General features: G+C 47.0%; 1 protein-coding gene across 6 annotated transcripts in view; it reads left to right on the top strand.

Annotated features, from left to right (window-relative positions):
* kalrna (kalirin RhoGEF kinase a) overlaps window positions 1-23198 on the top strand; it is a 1222490-nt gene that overhangs the window by 760470 nt on the left and 438822 nt on the right. For all 6 annotated transcript variants that reach the window (XM_038789521.1, XM_038789520.1, XM_038789517.1 and 3 more), the window contains 4 exons: window positions 12558-12724; window positions 15971-16090; window positions 19414-19632; window positions 21175-21324. In XM_038789521.1, the coding sequence (XP_038645449.1) occupies window positions 12558-12724; window positions 15971-16090; window positions 19414-19632; window positions 21175-21324 (656 nt within the window). The remainder of the gene's footprint in view (window positions 1-12557; window positions 12725-15970; window positions 16091-19413; window positions 19633-21174; window positions 21325-23198) is intronic.

Genomic DNA, 23198 nt, shown 5'->3' with positions numbered 1-23198 from the left:
AGGAGTGGTGTGAACCACTCCGGCATCGGGCCGCCCGGTAGGTACTTCTTCTCCTTCTCCGCGCCGGCCATGGCGGACCGTTACACCGGCCGGCGCAGAGAGAAAGAGTGCCCCCATGGCACAGGCCCGCACGTGGGTCGATGGGCCCCGATCGCGGGCCAGGCCACCGTGAGGCCCCCCCCCCCCCCCCCCCCCCCCCCCCCCGGGCCAGACCCCCCCATGCACCCCCCGAGGACTCCGCAGGCCGCCCGCTGGTACGGACTTGGTGTAATGGCGGGACTGGCTGAAAACGGGCAGCCACTCGGCCCATCGCGGGGCGGAGAATCACCGGGGGGGGGGGGGGCTGCTGCCAATGGCCCCCGACTGACGTGACGTGATTCCCGCCCCCGCCGAAAAACTGGTGCCGGGGAATCCGGCAGCCGGCGTCAGGGCGGGGTTCACACCGCCCCCCGGCGATTCTCCAGCCTGGCAGGGGGTCGGAGAATCCCACCCCAGTTTTCCCAGAAACTTTCAGCACAGGCAGGACAATACAGAGGGACTGAAAGCAAACCCCAGAAATTAAAGAAGAAAACCCAGAAATCAGAATAGAAGAATGTTCCAAGAAGACTGTGAAGTCAAAGAACAAAGAACAAGAAAATCGAAAAAGGCTTCAGTTCAGTGAAGTCAAGAACAGAATTAGGCTCCCAGTCAAAGACATAGCTGTAAGGTGCAGACCTTGAGATGTCATCTTGCAAGAAGTCAGATATCTGAGATGGTCAAAAAGTTGGTGACACCTTAATATAGCCTGTGAAGCAGTGGTGTTCTGTTGGCATGGCTGGGTACCTGAGAGGCTATGTAGAAGCTTGAATGCACATGACAATCCAGGGCAGAGGAATTCCGGAAGGAGAGGTTAAAACCCTGGAGGTGGATCTTTGTGAAGACATCCGAGAGAGTGTTGTTTGGGAAAGTTATGGGCGCGATTCTCCGCTCCCCACGTCGGGGGGGGGGGGAGAATCACGGGAGGGCCCAGTGAATCACGCCACGCTGCCTTCGCACCCCCCGCAATTCTCCCACCCCCCCTCCCCCCAAAATGGCGTGTCGCGTTTTTCGACAGGCCGCTCGGAGATTCGCCGGTCGCCGTTTCTCACAGCGACCGGCGATTCTCTGGCCCGGATGGGCCGAGCGGCCTGCCGAACCCGACCGGTTCACGCCGGCGCCAACCACTCTTGGTCGCTGCCAGCGTGAACAGTGAAACACTCCGGGTTTCACTCCGCCGTTGGCTGTTTGTCTCCCGATGGGAGAGTTCCGCCCTGTGTTCTTCAAGAGCATAGTTTTGAAACCTTTTTGTATTAAAAATATTTTATTAAGGCATTTATATAAATAACAAACAAAACAAATAAGAGCAGAAGCAAAATAATACAAATAATAAATAACCAGCAATGCCTCCCATCCTGCCTCCTCCATTTTTAACCCCCTTATTGAAATGAAATGAAATGAAAATCGCTTATTGTCACGAGTAGGCATCAATGAAGTTACTGTGAAAAGCCCCTAGTCGCCACATTCCGGCGCCTGTCCGGGGAGGCTGGTACGGGAATCGAACCGTGCTGCTGGCCTGCTTGGTCTGCTTTAAAAGCCAGCGATTAGCCCTGTGAGCTAAACCAGCCCCATTCCCCCCAAGACCTCCCCCCCTCCCCTTTCCCCTTTGCTAACACCTCCTTATAGAAGTCAATGAATGGCTTCCACTTCCGGGCGAACCCATCTACCAACCCCCTCAGGGAGGCAAAGACATCGGCCTCTCTCGCCCCCTGGACTCCTGGGCCTTCTGACATCCCAAATATCGCTACCATCTTTACCCCCAACACCTCGGACATTACGTTCGCAAACCCCCGCCAGAACCCATTCAGTTTCGGACACGCCCAAAACATGTGGATAGGGTTCGTAGGCCTCCCCACGTACCGCCCACACCTGTCCTGTACTCCCTCAAAGAACCTACATCCTAGCCACCATCATATGTGTCTTGTTGGCTACTTTAAACTGGATAAGACGACGAGGACATACTCACCCTCTGCTGGGCCTGCTCCCCCCTAGTCCATCAGCTCCTTGAAACCCTCAGACACTTTCCCCTCCCCTATCCCATCCTTCAACAGTACCTTACCTTGAAGCACCAGGGGCAGCAACCCAGGAAGTACGGCACCTCCAACCTAACGAAATCCCATTCCTGTAAGTACCTAAAACCATTCCCCCGGGCAGCTCATAGTCTTTCTCCAGGTCCTCTAATTTCGCAAAGGGATCGCCCCCTACAAACAGATCTGCCTGCCGCCACCCCTGAAACCTCGCATCCAGCCTCCCCCACTGCAAACCTATGGTTGTCACAAATCAGTACCCACACAGAGGAACCCTCCAGTTTCATCTGCTGCCTCCACTGCCCCCATACCCTTAAGGCCGACATCACCATTGGGTTCACAGAGTGCCTGGCCGGCGAGAACGGTAGAGGTACTGTCAATAATGCCCCTCAACTAGTTCCCCTGCAAGAAGCCGCCTCCATCCACCCCATACCAACCCCCACTACCCATTACCTGACCATAGCAATGTTAGCCGCCCAATAGCAATTCATTATATTCAGCAACGCCAACCCTCCCCGTCCTCGACCCCGCATCAAGAAACCTTCTTGACCCGCGGGGTCATCCCTGCCCACACAAACCCCGAGATCAAGGCACTGACCTTTTTAAAAAATAACTTTGGAACGAAGATCAGGAGCTTCTGAAATACAAGAACCTCAGCAGCACCGTCATCTTCACTGTTTGCACCTGTCCCGCAATGGAAGCACATCCCACCTCTCAAAATCCCCCTTCATCTGCTCCACCAGCCAATCCAAATTGAACTTATGCAGCTGCGCTCAGCCCCACGCCACCGGAATGCCTAATTACCTGAAACTCGCCCTCACCACCTTGAATGGCAGCTCCCCCAAACTCCTCTTCTGCCCTCTGGTCTCAATTGGAAACACCTTGCTCTTTCCCATGTTCAGCATGTATCCGGAAAACTAACCTAGTCCTCCAAAGTCCCCAGAATTCTGAAATGCCCACCAATGGGTCTGAAATATATACCAACAGGTCATCCACATACAGCGAAACCCTGTGCTTGACCCCCCCCCCCCCCCCCCCCCCCACCCATGGTGCACAATCATTTTCCAACCCTTGACGCTCTAAGAGCCATTGCCAATGACTCTATCACCAAGGCAAAAAACATGGAGAGCGGGCACCCCTGCCTTGTCCCATGGTTCCACCCGAAATATCCCGAACTCAGCCGGTTCATCTGCACACTTCCAGCCTTATACTGCAAAGGACCCAATCCACAAACCCCTGCTAAAACCCAAACTGTCCCAACACCTCCCACAGCTATTCCACACTTACCGGTCAAAATCCTTCTCCACTGCCACTTCCACGTTAAGTAACCTCACATTTGCTGACAACTGCCTCCCCTTCACAAACCCTATTTGGTCCTCACCTATCATCTTCGGGACACAGTCCTCAATTCGCGAAGCCAACACCTTCGCGAACAACTTAGCATCCACATAAAGGAACGATATGGGATGGTAGGATTCATACTGTTCCGGATCCTTATCTTTTTTCAATATCAGGGAATGGATGCCCACCACAACCACACCTTTGTCAGTAACCCCTCCTCCCTCCCCCACACCAACCACCTGACCACCCCTCACTGCCCTCCCGTTAACTAGCCCACTCAGCTAGCCCCGCCCAAGGCCTTCCAACCTCCTACCCCACCCCCTGTGACTCCCCTCCTCCCCCCCCTCAACTGTCCACACTCCCTCAGGAAACAAAGAAACAAAGGAACAGGAAAAGGTGCGCTCACCTTAATTTGGCCCAAGCACCCCGCCACCAAACCTAATAAGGCATCTCAATGGAGAAAAAACTCTCCAACAACCACCAAAAGGAAACACCTCCTCACACCTCCTCCAAAGTTTAATGTCCTCCTCCTGCTGCCAGCTCAAAACTTCTGTTGCTCCTGTGGCGTACCAAATAATATTCTCGGTTCTGGAACGTCACCCAGAAGCGGACCGAGTACATCATTCCAAACTTCACCCCCTTTTTGAAGAGGGCAGCCTTGACCCGGTTAAACCCGGCCCTTGTCCTCACCAGCTCTGCACCCTGTCCTGATATAACTGCAGCTCGTTCCCCTCCCAGGTGCATTTCCACATCTGCCTCGCCCACCGCAGAATCTTCTCCTTGTCCAAGAAGTGGTGCAACCGCACCACCATCGTCCTCGGAGGCTCATCTGTCTGCAGCCTCCTCATCAGCAGCCTGTGCACTTAGTGGACCTCCAGGACCGGTCAGAGACCCCGTCCCACATCAGCCTTTCCAACGTCTCGGCCACATACGTGCCAGCCTCTGCACCTTCAATGCCTTTGGACATCCTCACAAACCGCAAGCTTTGTTTTCTGGAGCGGTTCTCCAGATCATCCACCTTCTCCTTCAGCCTCTTTTGGGTCTCCCTTTACAGGCCCTTTACCCTCGGTCATCTTGACTTGTTATGCACGAAGATTCTCCTGCTCCACTAGCTCCCTTCTTCTCGACCCAGTCCTGGACCCTGGATCCATCCACCAGCCACACTAGTGGAATCTCAGTTTCTACGGGTACCTTTTTCCTCCAAACTTCCATCCAACAAACGAGGAAAGAACCAAAAAATCTACCTTGAGCGGCAGCTGCCAAATGTGCGACGGCTCATTCCATGGCCGCCACCGGAAGTCCCTTGAGTTTTGAAACCCTTGTGTGAAAGTGAGAGTGGAATTCTCTGTTTTTGAGACTGAGTGTGGTGGCAGGTGGGTCCAGTGACACCTTTCCTGCTGGCCAAAATGGTGGGATTCTGTGCCAGATTCTGTGCTTGGAACTTCATTAATTATGCACAGGCGAGTTCCCCTGCGAATCTCCTGGCAGACCAGCAACCGATTGGTCCACCTGCTGTCAGTTGGTGGATTTGAAGGTGCTGGCACCAGTCCAGGACACTTGTATCATTCTCTCCGGCCCATCTGTCTTCACCAGACCGTGCAGGATGTCAACAACCCAGAGGGAAAAGGCTGTTATGGGGAGAAGGCAGGTAATGGGGAGAAGACAGGAGAATGGGGTTAAGAAAAATATCAGCCATGATTGAATGGTGGAGCAGACTCGATGGGCCGAGTGGCCTAATTCTGCTCCTATGTCTTATAGTCTTATGGAACCTCAAGAAGAAGTCTGTTCCTTGAGTCAACCACCCTCCCCCGAGCCCATCACCTGCGAGTTGCCTCTGCCCCACTAGGAGCTCTACTCGTGGTAGCAGGGCAGCACGGTGGCTCAGTGGGTTAGCCCTGTTGCCTCATGGCGCCGAGGTCCCAGGTTTGATCCCGGCTCTGGGTCACTGTTTGTGTGGTGTTTGCACATTCTCCCCGTGTCTGCGTGGGTTTCCCACAACCCAAAGATGTGCAGGCTAGGTGCATTGGCCACGCTAAATTGCCCCTTAATTGGAAAAGATGAATTGGGTACTCTAAATTTATTTTTTTTAAATTTAAAAAAAAAAATGTGGTAGCTCTTTGACCCCTGTTTTGTGGGCTTTTCATGCAGCCTTGTCGAGATCTAGCTTCCTCCCCTTGGTCTTCCCTCTGCCTTCCATTGTTCATCTTCTTCATCCACTTCCTTGCCCCTCTGCCTGCCATCGTGAGCTCTTGTCCTTCCTTCTCCCCTCCTTGCACAGCCCTCCTCCCACATTGCCTCCTTGGCTTTGGTAGGCCACACACACAGACACACACACCACTCCTCCCAGCCTCACATTGCACTCCATCCCCAATCGAATCTCAGACATTTGTTGCAGTGGCTGCATGTGTCCCATAGCACAGTCCTTCTAGGTAGCCAATGATGTGTGATACCGGGGGGGAAGGGGAACTCACCTCAAAGTCTCTTGCAAACTGAGGACCGCCTTGTGAACGCCACTCTTTAGACCAACATAATTTCACGCTGGCGTGCCACAAGATTGGAAGGTCCGTCTGGATTCTGGCGAGCAGCGGTTTTAGTGAGCATTCATGGGATGCAAATGAAAGCAATGGCATTCATGCCACCAGCCAGTGGGAAGATTGACCCATCGTTTACCTGCGATTGGGAAAATTATTAAGTGGTTTCGCTGGCAGGTTTCAAACTTCTTGGGCGCAATTCTCCGACCCCCACGCCGGGTGGGAGAATCACGGGATTGCTGGGCGATTCCCGCCACGCTGCCCTGGCACCCGAGCGGCGATTCTCCGGCCCGGATGGGCTGAGCGGCCTGCCCATTCCGACGGGTTCTCGCCATTCCGACGGGTCGCTGCCGGCGTGAACAGCGCGCGAGCACTGTGTGTGTGCAGCCTGTGGCGCAGGGGGGGGGGGGGGGAGGGAGGATCAAGCACCAGGGGTCAGTAGGGGTCTGGCCCGCGATCGGTGCCCACCGATCGGCGGGCCGGCGTCTCTAAAGGACGCAACTCTTTTCCTCCGCCGTCCCGCATGTCTTGCGGGATGCCTGCGGAGAGTACGGCAACCGCACAATCGCGGGTTGGCGCCGGCCAACCTGCGCATGCGCGGGTGACGTCATGTACGTGCCGCCAGCCGCTTTGGTCTATGGCTAGTCCAGTTCAGTTTCTGTTCAATGGTAACCCCCAGGATGTTGATAGTTGGGGATTCAGCAATGGTAATGCCATTAAACTTCTGACCTTATGATGGAGGGAAGTCTTTGATGAAGCAGCTGAGGTTGGTTGGGCCCAGGACACTACCCTGAGGAACTCCTGCAGTCCTGGGACTGAGATTATTGGCCTTCAACAACCACAAACATCCTCCTTTGTGCTCGGCATGATTCTAACCAGTGGAGGGTTTTCTTCCTTATTCTCATTGACTCATTTTGCTATGACTCCTTGATGCCATATTCAGTCAAATGGTGCTTTGTTGTCAAGGGAAGTCAGTCACTCTCACCTCACCTCTTCAATTCAGCTCTATTGTCCATGTTTGGACTGAGACTGTAATGAGGTCAGGAGCTAATTGTCTCTGGCAGAACCCAAACTGAGCGTCAGTCAGTGCCGCTTGATAGCACTGTTGATGACTCCTTCCATCACTTCACTGATGGTTGAGAGCAGACCAATGGTTTTTTGAACTACTGCGGTCCATGTGATGCAGGTACACCATGGTGCTACTGGGGGTAGTTCCAGGCCCCAGCGACGGTGAAGGACCAATGATATTGTTCTAAGTCAAGATGCTGTAAGATTTGGAAGGGAACTTGCAAGTGGTAGTATTACCTTGCCCCTTTGGATGGTAGAGGTTGCGGGTTTGGTAGATTCACTCTATCCAGAGGCAGAGCTCCTAAGATGACGGCAGTATTTAAAAGTGACGTGGGGTAAGTGGAAGCTGCTGATTGGATATGTACAGACGGTGAATAGTTATACTGCTATTATAGCTTATAGTTGCGTAGTGGTTAGCATTGCTGCCTCACGGCACCAAGGTCCCAGGTTCGAGCCCGGCTCTGGGTCTGGGTCACTGTCTGTGTGGAGTTTGCACATTATCCCCGTGTTTACGTGGGTTTCGCCCCCACAACCCAAAGATGTGCAGGGTAGATGGATTGGCCATGCTAAATTGCCCCTTAATTGGAAAAAATTAATTGGGTACTCTAAATTTTTTTTAAAAATTATAGCTTATTGTTTTTATCTTTATTTTGTGGTTTCAAGTTTGTTAGGGCTATATTCTGTTCTAATGGACTCAAGGGAGAAGAGCCCAAGAACACTTGGTATTGTTTGATTTTAAGAGTCCTTTAAAGGTTTCATCCAAAAGCTAAGTCATGGCAGGAGAGCTCAAGGCTGTGGTTTGCTCCTCCTGTTCTATGTGGGAAGCCAAGAATATTTCCAGTGCCCAGGGCCAGCATGTGGGCAGGAAGTGTTCCCAGCTGCAGCTCCTGGAAGCCCAGGTTTCAGAACTGGACCAGTGGCTGGGGACACTATGGAAATTTCCTGTCGCTATTCGCTTGCCAAACAGATATACCACTTTGGATACTGTTAAGAGAAGTCACCTTTCAGGGGAAAGCAGAAACAGCCAATTTTGTTGCACCACGGTTGGCTCTGCTGCACAGAGGAGGAGTAAAATGTGTGCCAGTGCAATTGTTATAGGGGATTCAATTGTAAGTGGAATAGATAGGTTTTTCTGTGGCCTCAAACAAGACTCCATGGTGGTATATTGCCTCCCTGGTTCCAGGGTCAAGGATGTCTCATGGCAGCAGGTCAAATATGGGAATGGAAACCTCCTGCTGGTTACCATGTACCGCACCTCCCTCAACTGATGAATCAGTACTCTTCCATGTTGAACATCACTTGGAGGAAGCACTGAGGATAGAAAGGGTACAGAATGTACTCTGGGTGGGGGGCTTCAGTGTCCCATCACCAAGGGTGGCTCATTGGCACCACTGTTAACCACTGTTAATCGAGGTGGCCGAGTCCTAAAGGACATAGCTGCTAGACTGGGTCTGCAGCAGGTCGTGAGGGAACCAACAAAAGGGAAACACCTACTTAACCTCATCCTCACCAATATTCCTGTTTCAGCTCCATCTGTCCATGACAGAACTGGTCGGAGTGACGACCTGTGGAGGTAAAGTTCCAGCTTCACATTGAGGATATACTCCATCATGTTTTGTGGCACTACCCCTGTGTTAAATGAAATAGATTTTGAACAGAACCTGCAACTCAAAACCGAACATCTATGAGGCACTATGGGCCATCAGAAGCAGCAGAGTTGTGTACAATTAACCTGTAATCTCATGGCCTGACATATCCCCAACTCTACCATTGCCGTTAGCTGGGGCATCAACCCTAGTTCAATGAAGAGTGCAGAAAGGCATGCCAGGAGCAGCATCAGGCTTACCTATGAATGCGGTGTCAATCTGCTGAAGCTACAATATAGGTTGCATACCAAACAACAAAAGCAGCATACGATAGACAGAGCTAAGCAATGGATCAACCGATGGACTAGATTAATCACTGCAATCCTGTCATATCCATTTATGAATGGTAATGGACAATTGAACATCTAACTGGAGGAAGAGACTCCACAAATATCCCCATCCTCAATGATAGGGGAAGCCAGCAAAAGGTTGAATCATTTGCAACCATCTTCAGTCAGAAATGTCAATTGGATGAGTCTTCATAGCCTCCTCCTGAAGTATCAGCATCACAGATGGCAATTTGATTCACTCCATATGAAATGGCTAAAGGTACTAGATACTGTAAAGGTTATGGGCCCTGACAACTTTCTGGCAATAGTACTGAAGATTTGCCCAAGCTTGGTTCCTTTCCTACCTCTCCCAATGTATCAGCAGTATTGGCTTTTGTTTTAGTCCCTTTATGGACAATGTTTTTGTGCTCCAAGGATCCCCAGGCTTTGGTTCAGTAAGAAGTCTTACAACACCAGGTTAAAGTCCAACAGGTTTGTTTCAAACACGAGCTTTCGGAGCACTGCTCCTTCCTCAAGTGAATGATTCACCTGAGGAAGGAGCAGTGCTCCGAAACCTCGTGTTTGAAACAAACCTGTGGACTTTACCCTGGTGTTGTAAGACTTCTTACTTTGCTCACTCCAGTCCAACGCCGGTATCTCCACATCAAGGCTTTGGTTGAGCACATGGCTAATTGCGGCACATCAGCACCTTCACAAATACGGGAATGTCTCATTTGTACACTTCAACCTATATAATTTTGATGAGGTAATAGCTGATTTGTTGGTTGAGGATTGATGAGGGTAACCTGGTTGATGTGGGGTACAGGGACTTCCAAAAGGGGTTTTATAAAGTGGCTTATGACAGGTCTGCCACCAAAAATGAAGCCCATGGAATAAAAGGGACAGAGTCAGCAGAGATACGAAGCTGGCTGAGTAAAAGGAAACAGAGTTGTGGTGAATGGTCATTTTTTGGACTGGAACATACTTTAGAGTGAGGTTCCCAGTGGTCAGTATTATGATCACAGCTTTTGTTGATATGTATTAATGACCTTGACTTGGGTGGGCAAGGCACAATTTCAAGATTTTCAGATGACACAAAACTTGAGGACGATAGTGATAGTGATAGATTTCAGTAGGATGTAGGCAGACTGGTGGAGCCGGTGCACAATTGGCAAATCAAATTTAACGCAGAGAAATGTGAAGTGATGCGTTTTGATAAGAAGAATGAGGAGAGGCAACATAAAATAAAGATATAATTCTGAGGTGCAAGAGCGGAGGGATCTGCAGTACATGTGCACTTTTTAAAAATGTATTCTTTCATGTGATGTGAGTGTTGCTGGCTGGGCCAGCATTTATTGCCCATCCCTTATTTCCCCTTAATATTAGCGACTTGCTTAACCATTTCAGAGAGAAATTCAGAGTCAACCACATTTCTGTGGGTCTGGAGTCACATGTAGCCCAGACCAGGTCAAACCTTTCGTCGGTTTTTACAACAATCAACAAGAGTTTCATGGTCAACATTACTGAGACTAGTTGTCAATTCCAGATTTTATTAATTGTATTTAAATTCCACCAGCAGGTATGATAAGATTTGAACCCATGTCCCCAGAACATTAGTCTGGGCCTTGGGATTGCTAATCCAGTGACATTTCCATTACACCACTGTCTCTTCACTAAATCATTGAATCCATAATGTGGAGATGCCGGCGTTGGACTGGGGTGGGCACAGTAAGAGGTCTTACAACATCAGGATTAAAGTCCTGGTTAAAGTCCAACAGGTTTGTTTCGAATCACTCGCTTCCGGAGCGAAGGAGCCGCGCTCCGAAAGCTAGTGATTCGAAAACAACCTGTTGGACTTTAGCCTAGTGTTGTAAGACCTCTTACTAAATCATTGGAAGTGGCAGGGCAAGTTGTGAAAGCGGCAAATAAGGGATACAGGCCCCTGGGCATTGAACAAAAATGCAAGGAAATTACTGAACTTTTATAAAGCACTTGTTCAGCCTCAACTGGCGTATTGAGTACGATTCTGGGCACCACACTTCAGGAAGGATGTTAATGCAATTGGGATGGTGCATAAAGGATTTACGGGAATGGTTCCAGGGTATAAGAAAGTGCAGTTATGTGTATGGATTGAAGAAGGGAGGCTGTTCTGGAAATAGAGAAGATTGAGAGTAAATTTCGTGGAGGTATTCAAAATCATCAGTGGTCTAAACAGAGAAGGGTAAAGAACTAGAGGGTACTGATTTAAGATGATTGGCAAATAATCAAAGGCAACAGGAGGAAAAGCATTTTTGCGCAGCAAGTGGTTGGATCTGGAACGCACTGCCTGAGGATACTGTGGAGGCATTCAATCAGGGCTTCAAAAGGAAATTGGAAAAGCAACTGAAGAGAAAGAAATGCAGGGCTACCGGAAAAGGGCAGGAGAGTGGAGCTGGCTGAATTCTTCACAGTGAGCCAGCATGGACACGATGGGCCTTCTGTGCTGTAATCAGAATAAAATTCCAGTACATGTTCACTTTAGGTACAAAGACAAGTCTCACATGAATTGTTTGCTGTTAAACCCAATCAGCACTCATTTCCCATGCAGCATACTTGTTGTTCCCCTGTTAGTAATTCCTCGTGAGCTATCCTGATGAGTGCAAGACGAAAGCTTTGATAGCATTTCTCTTTTGTTCAGCAATTATTGCATATCTGCACTGGAAGCAAGTTTAATGCCACAGTGTGTCAATAGCTGTGACAGTCATTTGTGCACTTAAAGTGTAGGTAGCTTTGCAGCAAATGGCACAGCTCTGCATCCATTTTTTTGCTGACCCAAAGCCTATGGAAGCACTTTCCTCACCCAGGAAGTGCCCACAGATAGGATTGGTGTTACCTTGACAGGTACAGCCTGGGTGTTGATCACTCTGGGACGACTCTTATGCAGTAAAACATGACAAACAGTACTGTGATTAGCATGCTATCGAGTAATCATCCAGTATTGAGATTAGTTAGAACTTCATATGTTATATTTGTCACATGTCTGCTTTCAAAGTTTGTGTACAGAATTGGTGCATCCACATGCACTAATCCTTTGAGAAAGAGATTTTTGCTTAACAGAGTTGAAATGTAGCAGTTAACTATTATCCATGCTGCAACGACAGAACTACAAGTGAGAGTTCTCACTCAATTCCACATGAGTGCTTTCAGAAAATGCTAATTTAGAGGCAGCTTGTCATTCACAACTAGAAGATGTATGTTTACGTTGAATTATAACTGAGTGAAAGTCTAACTGGGTCTAACTTGGCTGCCAGCATGTTTAAATATCATTAGCTAGCTCTGTTCACAGCCATGTTTCCTGACAAAAGTTATCTACTTTCTTTAAGAGAGTGCAAAGTTTCATTTGTGTCATTCTCTTTCTGAAAAGATTATGTTCTGGTGATTGTGTTAGGAATGAAAATAATAAATACACCTTCAAATTGATCGATCTTGGAGGAAGGAGTTCTGTTCTGAGAAAAGCTTTTTTAAAAAAAAATAACAGGAATGAGTAGATTTCAGATGCTGAGAAGTGTTAGAGAGGCAGAAGTTTGTAAATAAGCCATGAAATTTGTTTATTTTAATCAGGAATTGAACTAACGTGTGATAAAGATATGGATTTAGGAACACAAGTGCAGGAGCTGCTGGAATTCCTTCATGATAAACAGCAAGAGCTCGAGCTGAATGCTGATCAGACACAGAAGCGCCTGGAGCAATGTTTACAGCTCCGTCACCTGCAGGCGGAGGTTAAACAGGTAAATGTGAGAATGATGGCTTCAAGTGGGATATATTTTTAAAACGCATGCTATTTTTCATGTTAAATTTGAGGACCTGCTGGGAGACCAATCAGTCCTCTTTTTAATGAAAGCCCCATGCCCCCAACCCAACCATGCACTATCCCTCAATAGAGCTGAAAGGCAGGCATGCAGATCCCTGGTCGCTGCTTATTTGCTACTGAAGCAGATGCTGAGGGGCCAAGGCATTGGTCGGGGATGAATCAGTTATCAATTTATTTGAAATAGAACAAAAAAAAAACAAAATGCTGGAAGCATACTGGTCTTCAGTCTGCACTTGGAAAGAGAAATTTAGATGATGGGTCATTCTTGTATTGCCAGGCTGTGACTAGGGGGCTGTGATATATATCAATGATTTGGATGTGGAGACAAAATGTAAAATTTCCACATTTGCGGATTACACAAAGCTAGGTGGGAATGTGTGTTGTGAGGAAGATGCAAGGCGGCTTCAAGAGGATTTGGATAGACTTAGTGAGTGGGAAAGAAAATATGGCAAATGGAATAAAAGGTGGAAAATGTGAGGTTATCACCTTGGTAGAAGGAACAGATATGCAAAGTAGTTCTTAAATAGTAAGAGATTAAGAAATGTAGATGTACAAGGGATCTGGGTGTGATTGTCAATATGTCACTGAAAGCTAACATGCAGGTACGGTAAGCAATTAGAAAGTCAAATGGGATGTTAGATTTATCGGCAGCACAGTAGCACGGTGGTTAGCACTGCAGCTTCACAGCTCCAGGGCCCCAGGTTCGAGTCCCGGCTTGGATCACTGTCTGTGCGAAGTCTGCACATTCTCCCCGTGTCTGTGTGGGTTTGCTCCGGATGCTCAGGTTTCCTCCCATAGCCCAAAGATGTGCAAATTAGGTAGATTAGCCATGCTAAATTGCCCTTAGTATCCAAAAAGGTTGGGTGGGGTTACTGGGTTACGGGGATGGGGTGGAAGTGTGGGCTTAGGTAGGGTGCTCTTTCCAAGGGCCGGTGCAGACTCAATGGGCTGAATGGCCTACTTTCGCACTGTAAATTCTATGAATCTATGATTATCACAAGAGGATTTGAGTACAGGGGTAGTGAGGCCTTGCTTCAATTATATAGGATTTTGGTTCGACTGCACCTGGAGTACTGTGTGTAGTTTTGGTACCCTTATTTTAAGAAGGATATTATTGCCATAGAGGGAGTTCAACAAAGGTTCATCAGACTTGTTTCTGGGATGGTAGGACTGACCAATGAGAGAGACTGGGGAAACTGGCCTATATTTTCTGGAGGTTTGAAGAATGAGAGGCGATCTCAATGAAACCTGCAAAATACTTAAAGAGATAGTCAGGAAAGATGCAGATAGGATAGTTCCCTTGAGTGGGGGAGCCTAGAACCAGGGAACACAATTTCAAAATATGAGGGAAGCCACTTAGGACTGAGGTGAGGCGAATCATTTTTTACTCAGAGAGTAGTGAATCTTTGGAATTCTCTAACCCAGAGGTCTGTGGAAGCTCAGTTATTGAGTTGTTTAAAGCAGAAATTAATAGATTTCTACATTTCAGTGAAATGAAGGGATATGAGACAGAGTGGGAAGAAGGTATTGAAGTGGATGATCAGTCATGAACCCATTGCATGGCAGAGCAGGCTTGATGGGCTGAATGGTCTTCACCTGCCCCTATGTTCCTGTGCTTCTATCCCTTCAGAACAGTAATGAATTTTCTTCCTCACAGATTAATTTTTAACGTTAATGGCTAGCTAAGTGGGCTTCAAAAAGCCAGTTGTTGATGGATAGAACTAGAGCCGGTCTTTAAACACTTCTAGAAGCATTTATTTGTCGAGTTACACATTGCAAGCATCCATCTCCTAACTCAACAACCACAGTTTCAGGCTGTGACTCATGATAGGGGCACATGAGAATCATCATTCCCACCAACTGCATACAATTGAACATAATTAGTATATAATAAATACAATCTACAATAGAACTTACTCCCATTATGAATATGTGTGATTACAATTTTCTTCTGCCCTATTCTAGTGAACAAAGCTACATTTTTAAAGTCTTGTTTAGCAAACTTCACACAAGCTTTTATTTAACTTTTTTTTCTTGCTTCCTTGTAACTGTTTGTGTGTGAACAAAAATGAGATGAAGAGTAATCATGGAAGAAAATTCCATGACTGATTTTACTGCTTAGTTTAGTTGCATTTACTTTTTTTTATCAGCATTTCCAACCAAGCCACATATTTCAGTTAGACTATTAACTAGCTTTTATGAATGACACTGAATGTGAGTAAGTTATCAGTGACTAACTCAATACAAGTTGTAGGGGGAGGAGATCGCTTCAGCCTGTGTGGTAATAATCAAATGACTTGTAGTTTGAAAGTGAAAGAAGTTATTGGCCGGCATGTGTTCAGTAAATTAATTGCAGAAGATTCTTAATGCTGTGTGACCTTCTGATGAAGACAGCGAACATGGTCAAATGGAAAGTAATTCCAAAAGGCTTGAGATTACTTAATTAATGCTAAACATTCCCTTGTCTATGCTTTCCCTAGTGGAATCAAATTTCTCAGGATTACTGTCATTTATATCTTTAAGGGTTAAATGTTGATTGATGTTGATGTAACAGTGATAGTTATATGGAAAAGCCAGCACTTTGTTGGAGCCCAAGCAAATTTCTAACTGCCAGTCACGTCCATACATACTGTAATGTTGCAAACACAAAACAATGATCGGTTGTGCTTGTTAATTATACTAAAGGAATGGTTCTGTTTTCCCCCTACATTTGAAAAGTCAAAAGTAGGGACTTCATCACAAATGTGCAGATTATGTTGCTGATCCTCTAATAATCTGAACAAATGCTGAACTATCAATGTTGTTTTGATTAGACATAGATTGTATGCTGACATTGAGTGAGATGAATCGCCCTGCATTAATAAAGTACCAGTGCTGGGAATCTGTATATTATTTCTGGACAAGTAATAATCCTGCAACTTTGTCCTTTTCCTTTTCTTCTCAACAAAAGAACGGTTGAAGCATCTGTCTCTGATCCCCTGAGGGATTATTATTGACCATGTGCATGCACTGTGCAGCCTGGATTGTAAAAGACTTAATTTCACATCTTTGTGCTCCCAGAAACCGTTCATCAATTGAAAGGGGAAATCAGAGCACATGCTATGGTGAGAGTGCCTTAAGCGAATACCATATTGAACTTCTGTTTGCTTTCTTCTTCCTGTAGGTATTAGGCTGGATACGAAATGGAGAATCCATGCTCAATGCTAGCCTTGTTAATGCTAGCTCTCTATCAGAGGCAGAACAGCTTCAGCGAGAACATGAGCAATTTCAGCTGGCCATAGAGGTAATACATACTTTTGAATTGAGATTTAAATTGAAGCTGAGTTGTGAAGGTTTTGTGCTGTGTAATATCAAATGGATTTGCTTCCTACATCCTATTAAAAAACCAACAAACAGCACCAGATGTAATTCTGGTGTTTCACATATTTGTTTTACTTGCTGTATATTGGAGCACAATAATGATTTACATTTGCTTTGAATGTTGAGATATGTAGAGTGGAACCCAGATGGATTATTGTTGATATATGATTGATCCAGAAAGCCTCTTCAAAGTAATAAATCAGCATGTAATGTCACTGAATGGAAGGTAATTTCCACAGACCTGCTCCTGATTCACTTGCTGTAGTAACTTGGCCAGAAGTGCAGTGCGCACTCGATGTTTAAACAGGGTTGCACTGCAGCCTGCTGAACTATGGCGTTGAAGTGGGAACAGCTCTATGGAAATGACCTGCAAAAGTAGCAAAGAAGATTTGAAATGAATTGAGTTTGTCTAACTCAAATAAAATGATATTAAAAATAAACTTTTTAATGCATCAAACGGAGTGTGTTAAGAATCAGCCAGAAGGCACTAACCTATTTTCTCTACTGATGAAATGACCCTGTTCTTTATGGACCTATTAGAATAAGTATCAATCTTCTGATTTGCTGGGCATACATGGTTTCTTAAAAATTGTTTTCCCCAAATTTTCAGCAAAAGCCACTTTTAAGTTCAATGGTTTATGAACTCTGGTTTTGTGAAAATTCCATCTCCTTCCTCAGATTTCATACCCTGTTCAGATTGAAAATTTTTATATGATGAATTTCCCTCTCTGTTTCTATACTCCAGTGTTATATTATATTGCACAAATAGGCCATCCTTGTATTTCTGTTTCCTTCAATCCAATATAATGAGACGTGGAACATTATCCCAAAGAATTACATGACAGAGCCACAGTTGTTTGTGATGTTCAATGGGGTGAACGTTAATTTTACAACTGTGCAGAGCTATGATTAAACCACGTTTTTACAACACTCAGTTCAGTTCTGGGCATCACTCCTCAGGAAGGATATATTGGCCTTGGAGCAGTAATGGGGTTTCTCCAAAATGATACTGAGCCTAAAGGATTGAGAACTGATTACACAGACAATACTTATATTCCTTTGAATATAGAAAATTAAATGGTAATTTAAATGTGGTGTTTAAGATGGCCATGGGACTTAATGTGACAGATGTAGACTATGGTCTGGATTCTTCCGCCCAGCGCAAGATCGCCACGGGTGGGACACGGACCATGTAAAGGTCTATTGACCTCGGGCGGGAATTTCCGGCCACCAGGCAGGCACAGCCAAAGAGTCCCATCCTTTTTCCTCTGGTGGGAAAGTATAGCACATGAGAGCTTAACCTCAAAATTAGATCTGGGCTATATAGGGGTGATGTTAAAAAGTATTTCCTCACAGAAAGGATAGTGGAAATTTGGAACTCTGTCCCTCGCTATGTTGAGGCAGGTTAATTGAAAATGTCAAGGCTTTGGTCGATGGAGTTTTGTTTCACATGAATAATAAGAACCCAGGCAAGCAGATGGAGTTAAGGTACAGATCAGCCTTGACATAATTGAATGGCAGAAAGGATTTGAGGGACTGATTGCCTATTCCTGTTCCTGTACTCTTATGCACAGCCAGTGAGGATAGGAAGATTGAGAACATTGGGGCCTGAAAGTAGTAGCATCATTAAAGAGACCGACAGAAAAAGCAATGAGTGATCAATTAATCACTTGTGTAATGTGGAGTGACTGTGTTAGTGTAACCCACCAGTGAGTGAATGATATCATTTTGGTAAGGGTACTAATGTGCTGGGAACATTCACCACAAGTTGATATAAATAACATTCATAGACATTCCCTTATCTAGTGACCTCAAAGAAGTAAACTAAATTAGTTAGACATGGCTTACCTTGTACCTTTCTGATCTGGTTATATTTGTCCATGTACTCAGTCACTCTGTCCAGAATGAAAGAGTAACGTCCCCACAAAATTGGTTGAATACTAGGTCTATAATTTCCTAGTTTCTATCTCCGACCCTACTTAAATAATGAATTGACATCGGCATTTCAGTGCCTCCTGCTGTACCCAGAATTAGCTTCCTCTATTATAAAGATGGCAATCAGTGGGTTTATGTTGCATTAACAAATGTTTAACAAACTGATTTAACAAAGAGACTTGGTATGGAGGGCTTGATTTTTCTCTGTTGTTGTGGGGAGATATCCCATTTGGTAAGACGACTGCAATCCATCCCTTGCCGAACAAAACCACCTAGTTCCAGGGTACTCATTTTATATCCTTCTATGTGAGAGTGAGCTTGACAGAGAGGGAGGCAAACACAAAATTGGACAGAGATTTGCTTTGGGAAACTCACTGGCCAATTTTGCTACACTGTGTTGCCGCAGATAAGTTAGCAGGTCCATGCAGAGGTATATTTGTCTGAATTTAAAAAAAATATATAGCAAATATGACACCTGATGCCCCTTTTCAGGTCAAACAAATTGGTTGGAATTATTTTCTTTTTTATTTTAACCCTTGAAAAATTGGATGTGAACAAAATGTGAGGGTAGCACGGTAGCACAGTGGTTAGCATTGTTGCTTCACAGCTCCAGGGTCCCAGGTTCGATTCCTGGCTCGGGTCATGTCTGTGTGGAGTCTGCACGTTCTCCCCGTGTCTGCGTGGGTTTCCTCTGGGCATTCCTGTTTCCTCCCACAAGTCCCGAAAGATGTGCTGCTAGGTAATTTGGACATTCCGAATTCTCCCGCTGTGTACCCGAACAGGTGCCGGAATGTGGCAACTAGGGGCTTTTCACAGTAACTTCATTGCAGTGTAAATGTCAGCGTACTTGTGACAATAAAGATTACTTTACAAATTGTTGCATTTCATGGTTGCCACTTGATTCACCCCTTTTCCAAGCATTAAATTGGCCACTATCCACATGTTTGTACAATTGGGTCATTTGTACATTATAGTTCTCCGTATAGTGCACAGATGAGAAACAACGGTATTTATGGATTGACATGTGGGCTGGTGCTGTCCTCAATTTTTAATTTATTGATACTTCTGTGCAAATTATGATAAGATCAAAACCTGAGTATTAATACCGAAGTATGCCCAGAATGCAAATGTTGTTTTGTCAGTTGAAGTGCTATTGTACCTCTCTACTACTATATGTTGTTATTGGAATTAACAAGTCATTGCAAGTCTTTAAAAATGTTTACCTTACCCACATCTCATTACTCACACCTAATCCCTTTTACCATCTTTCTGGCATTTCCATGCAAACCTTTCTTTCCTCCCTACACATAGTCCCTCTTTCATGCCACTTCTTTGCAGAAAACCCACCAAAGTGCCCTTCAGGTACAGCAGAAGGCTGAGACCATGCTACAGGCTGGCCACTATGATTCAGATGCCATCAGGGAATGCGCTGAGAAAGTAGCACTTCACTGGCAACAGCTAATGCTGAAGATGGAGGACAGACTCAAACTGGTCAATGCATCTGTGGCTTTCTATAAGACATCTGAACAGGTAGAAAGTTCAAGCATGCATTTGTTTAATCATCATATATTGATATTTAAGATGTTGAAGCTGTAATTCTGAACTGGATCGACAAAAATGTTATATTTTTCACCAATTTATTGTCAAATGCTATGTTTCAATCACTTTTCAGTTGGATGCCCCTTGTACCTTTTTGTTCCCCAATTCAATTTAGTCATTATTTCACAGAAAAAACTCTGGTTCATAAATTCCATGCATCATTGGCATAGTTTCATAGTAAAACAGATAAAAGGGGAGATTCTCCGAACCCCACGCCGGGCCGGAGAATCGCCGCAGCTGCGCCAGGACACCCCGACGTCGACGTGATTCTCCAAGGTGCGGAGAGTCGGCGCCATTTGCGTCGCCGCGTTTGGCTCGGCGCCGCCCGCGGGCCGCTGGAATAGGCGGGGCCGCCGATTCTCCAGCCCAGATGGTCCGAGTGGCTGCCCCAATACGACAGAGTCCCGCCAGCGCCGTTCACCCCTGTTCACTGCCACGGGAACACTGATGGAACGCTCAGGGGACGGCCTGTTGGCCGGGGGAGGGGGGGGTTCATACACCGGGGGGGGGGCCTCCGATGGGGTCTGGCCCGCGATCGGGACCCACCAATCGGGGTGCCGGCCTCTTCCCCTCCCGGGCCTACTTTCCTGCGCAGCCAGCCCCTGAAGACCGACCCCATGTTGGGTCGGGGCCGGCGTCCGTAAGAAGTTCCCCGCGCATGCGCAGGATGGCGCGGCCCAACTGCGCATACGCAGGATTGAGCTGTCCCAACTGCGCATGCGTGGGTTAGCGCGGCGGCTGGAGTGGCGTGAACTGCTCCAGCGCTGTGCTGGCCCCCTGTGAGGGCCAGAATAGGTCGTGCCTGGGCCCTGTTCTCCATATCGGAGAATCGCCCCCAAATAATTGTTTTGACAGTAAAATAGGGAAGAAGATTTTTATGCCAGTTTCCAGTGTCAAATCTCCCAAATTCCTGGTCACTTTCTAACCCCTCTTACAATCGATCCACCAGGTTCCAACAGGGATATATCTTTGCCAGGACAGTAGGCAACTTCTGACTACTGACATCCAGGGGGCGATTCTCTGATATGGAGGCTGTGTTTGCACCATCGACGACCCCAGGGGGGGGGGGCAAACGCGCCGGCGCAAATGGCGCCGATTCTCCGCACCTCGGAGAATTGCGCCTGCGTTGTGGCACAGTTGCAGCGATTTTCCGGCCCGCGTGGGGCTCGGAGAATTCCCCCCCCCCCCCCCAGCCTTTTATGTTGACTTGCGAGGGAAAGCATCTCCTCTGAAAACAGCACCTCTCATGGTGTAAGTTTCCCTCAACATTGTACTGAAGTATCAGCCCAGACTATGTACTCTTGGATAGGGACTTGAAATTCTGGACCTTATGACTGAATGACGAAATTGGTATTACTGAACCAAAGCTGGCACCATAAGGTCATCCATGTCGAGCTGACTGTACAATTGCTCAGCCTTGGTAGCTGTGTTTTTGTTGAGCTGTCAAGTCTAATGTCTGTTCCTTGTTATTAGGTTTGCAGTGTCCTTGAGAGTCTGGAACAGGAGTACAGGAGGGATGAAGACTGGTGTAGAGGCCAAGATAAACTGGGGCCAAATGCTGAGACTGACCATGTGACGCCATTGATAAGCAAACATTTGGAGCAGAAAGAAGCCTTTCTTAAGGTAGTTTTCCTTTCCGCATCTGCTTAAAAGATGGCTCGGTAGCACAATGGTTAGCACTGTTGCTTCACAACGCCAGGGACCCAGGTTGGGTTCCCGGTTTGGGTCACTGTCTGTGCTGAGTCTGCATGTTCTCCACGTGTCTGCGTGGGTTTCCTCCGGGCACTCCAGTTTCCTCCGAAGTCCTGAAAGACGTGCTTGTTAGGTGAATTGGACATTCTGAATTCTCCCTCTGTGAACCTTAGCAGGCGCCGGAGTGTGGCGACTAGGGGTTTTTCACAGTAACTTCATTGCAGTGTTAATGTAAGCCTATTTGTGATACTGATAAGATTATTATTAAAAATAATGGCCTAGAATTACATGCAGCTTGCTCTGCCAGCACAAGTCTAGCAGTCTGGAACCCTTGTATACCCTCGACCTCCAGACCAGAGCCTCTATCCTCCACCTGTTTGACTGGTGGGAGTTGTATGAGAAGTGTCTCCCCAAACTCACTGCCATTAAGACTCATGAGTCTTTTCTTGGCCAAAGAAGTGCTTAATTTTTATTCCTAATGAGCCATATTCAGGCATTTCAAAGATGATCCCCTCCAGGATTGAGCATGTTTATCTTGGGATCTCGCGGGACTCTTCCTGTGGCCTCACTGATCACATGCCATCTCTCAGCAGAATCTCAGTGTAACTGAACTCAGTCTGAAATTATTCTACATTTCTCTGTCTGGCTGTTACGCACCTACTCTGGCATTTCACCTCCGTCAGCTTTCCACACACTTTAGCTCCAGGAATTTCAAGAGTTTTTGCATCCACAGTAAAAATAATGTAAAAACAGAGCACTAAATTCAGTCCCAACAAAATAAAGTCCTCATCACAAATGGTCAAATTGGTACATAAAGTACTTGGTATTTGTTGTATTATTTCTGTTAAAGGGGCACTACCACTGCTTTTACTACAGGAGGTTTTAAATTAAAGTAAATCCCCATACTTCACCAATGTGCTTCAAACCCAACCTCAAAACTTGAAACCAATTGCAACAGTGGAATATTTTCCAATTTCCTACACTAACCAATCTGTAACCTCCTTGAATGAAATGGTCAATTATTGACAAGGTTGTTTTTCGATAAATGTTTTAATTGACATAGAAATCGATATGATATCGAATATACATCACAGAAAGAGGCCATTTGGTCCAACTCGGGCATTGCCGAGGCTCTGCAGAACATGGCCTGGTTGCTGGAGGAAGTGTCCCTGTCTCTGCGTCATCTGGTTCTCCCAGCCCTAGCGGCTCCCCAAAGTCTGCAGCACAGCGTTGATGCCCATGCGATGCTCCTCAGTGACTGGAACATGCTCCGCAGTGCCTCTGCAATGCCCACCTGAGACTGGGACACCTCCCCCAGCTACTGGGGCATGCTCCGCAGTGCCTCTGCAATGCCCACCTGAGACTGGGACACCTCTCCCAGCGACCGGGAGCAATGGGAGACTGGGACACCTCTCCCAGCTACTGGGGCATGCTCCGCAGTGCCTCTGCAATGCCCACCTGAGACTGGGACACCTCTCCCAGCGACCAATGCAGGGCACTGCAGAGCATGTCCCGGTCACTGGGGAGGTGTCCCAGTCTCAAGTGGGCACTGCAGAGGCACTGCGGAGCATGCCCCAGTAGCTGGGGGAGGTGTCCCAGTCTCAGGTGGGCATTGCAGAGGCACTGCGGAGCATGCCCCAGTAGCTGGGGGAGATGTCCCAGTCTCAGGTGGGCATTGCAGAGCATGCCCCAGTAGCTGGGGGAGGTGTCCCAGTCTCAGGTGGGCATTGCAGAGCATGTCCCGGTCGCTGGGAGAGGTGTCCCAGTCTCAGGTGGGCATTGCAGAGGCACTGCGGAGCATGCCC

Source organism: Scyliorhinus canicula, chromosome 2, assembly GCF_902713615.1.
Source record: "Scyliorhinus canicula chromosome 2, sScyCan1.1, whole genome shotgun sequence".
Classification (NCBI taxonomy): Eukaryota; Metazoa; Chordata; class Chondrichthyes; order Carcharhiniformes; family Scyliorhinidae; genus Scyliorhinus; species Scyliorhinus canicula.
Note: the sequence above shows the minus strand (reverse complement) of the source record. Positions and strands in the feature narration are given on the sequence as shown.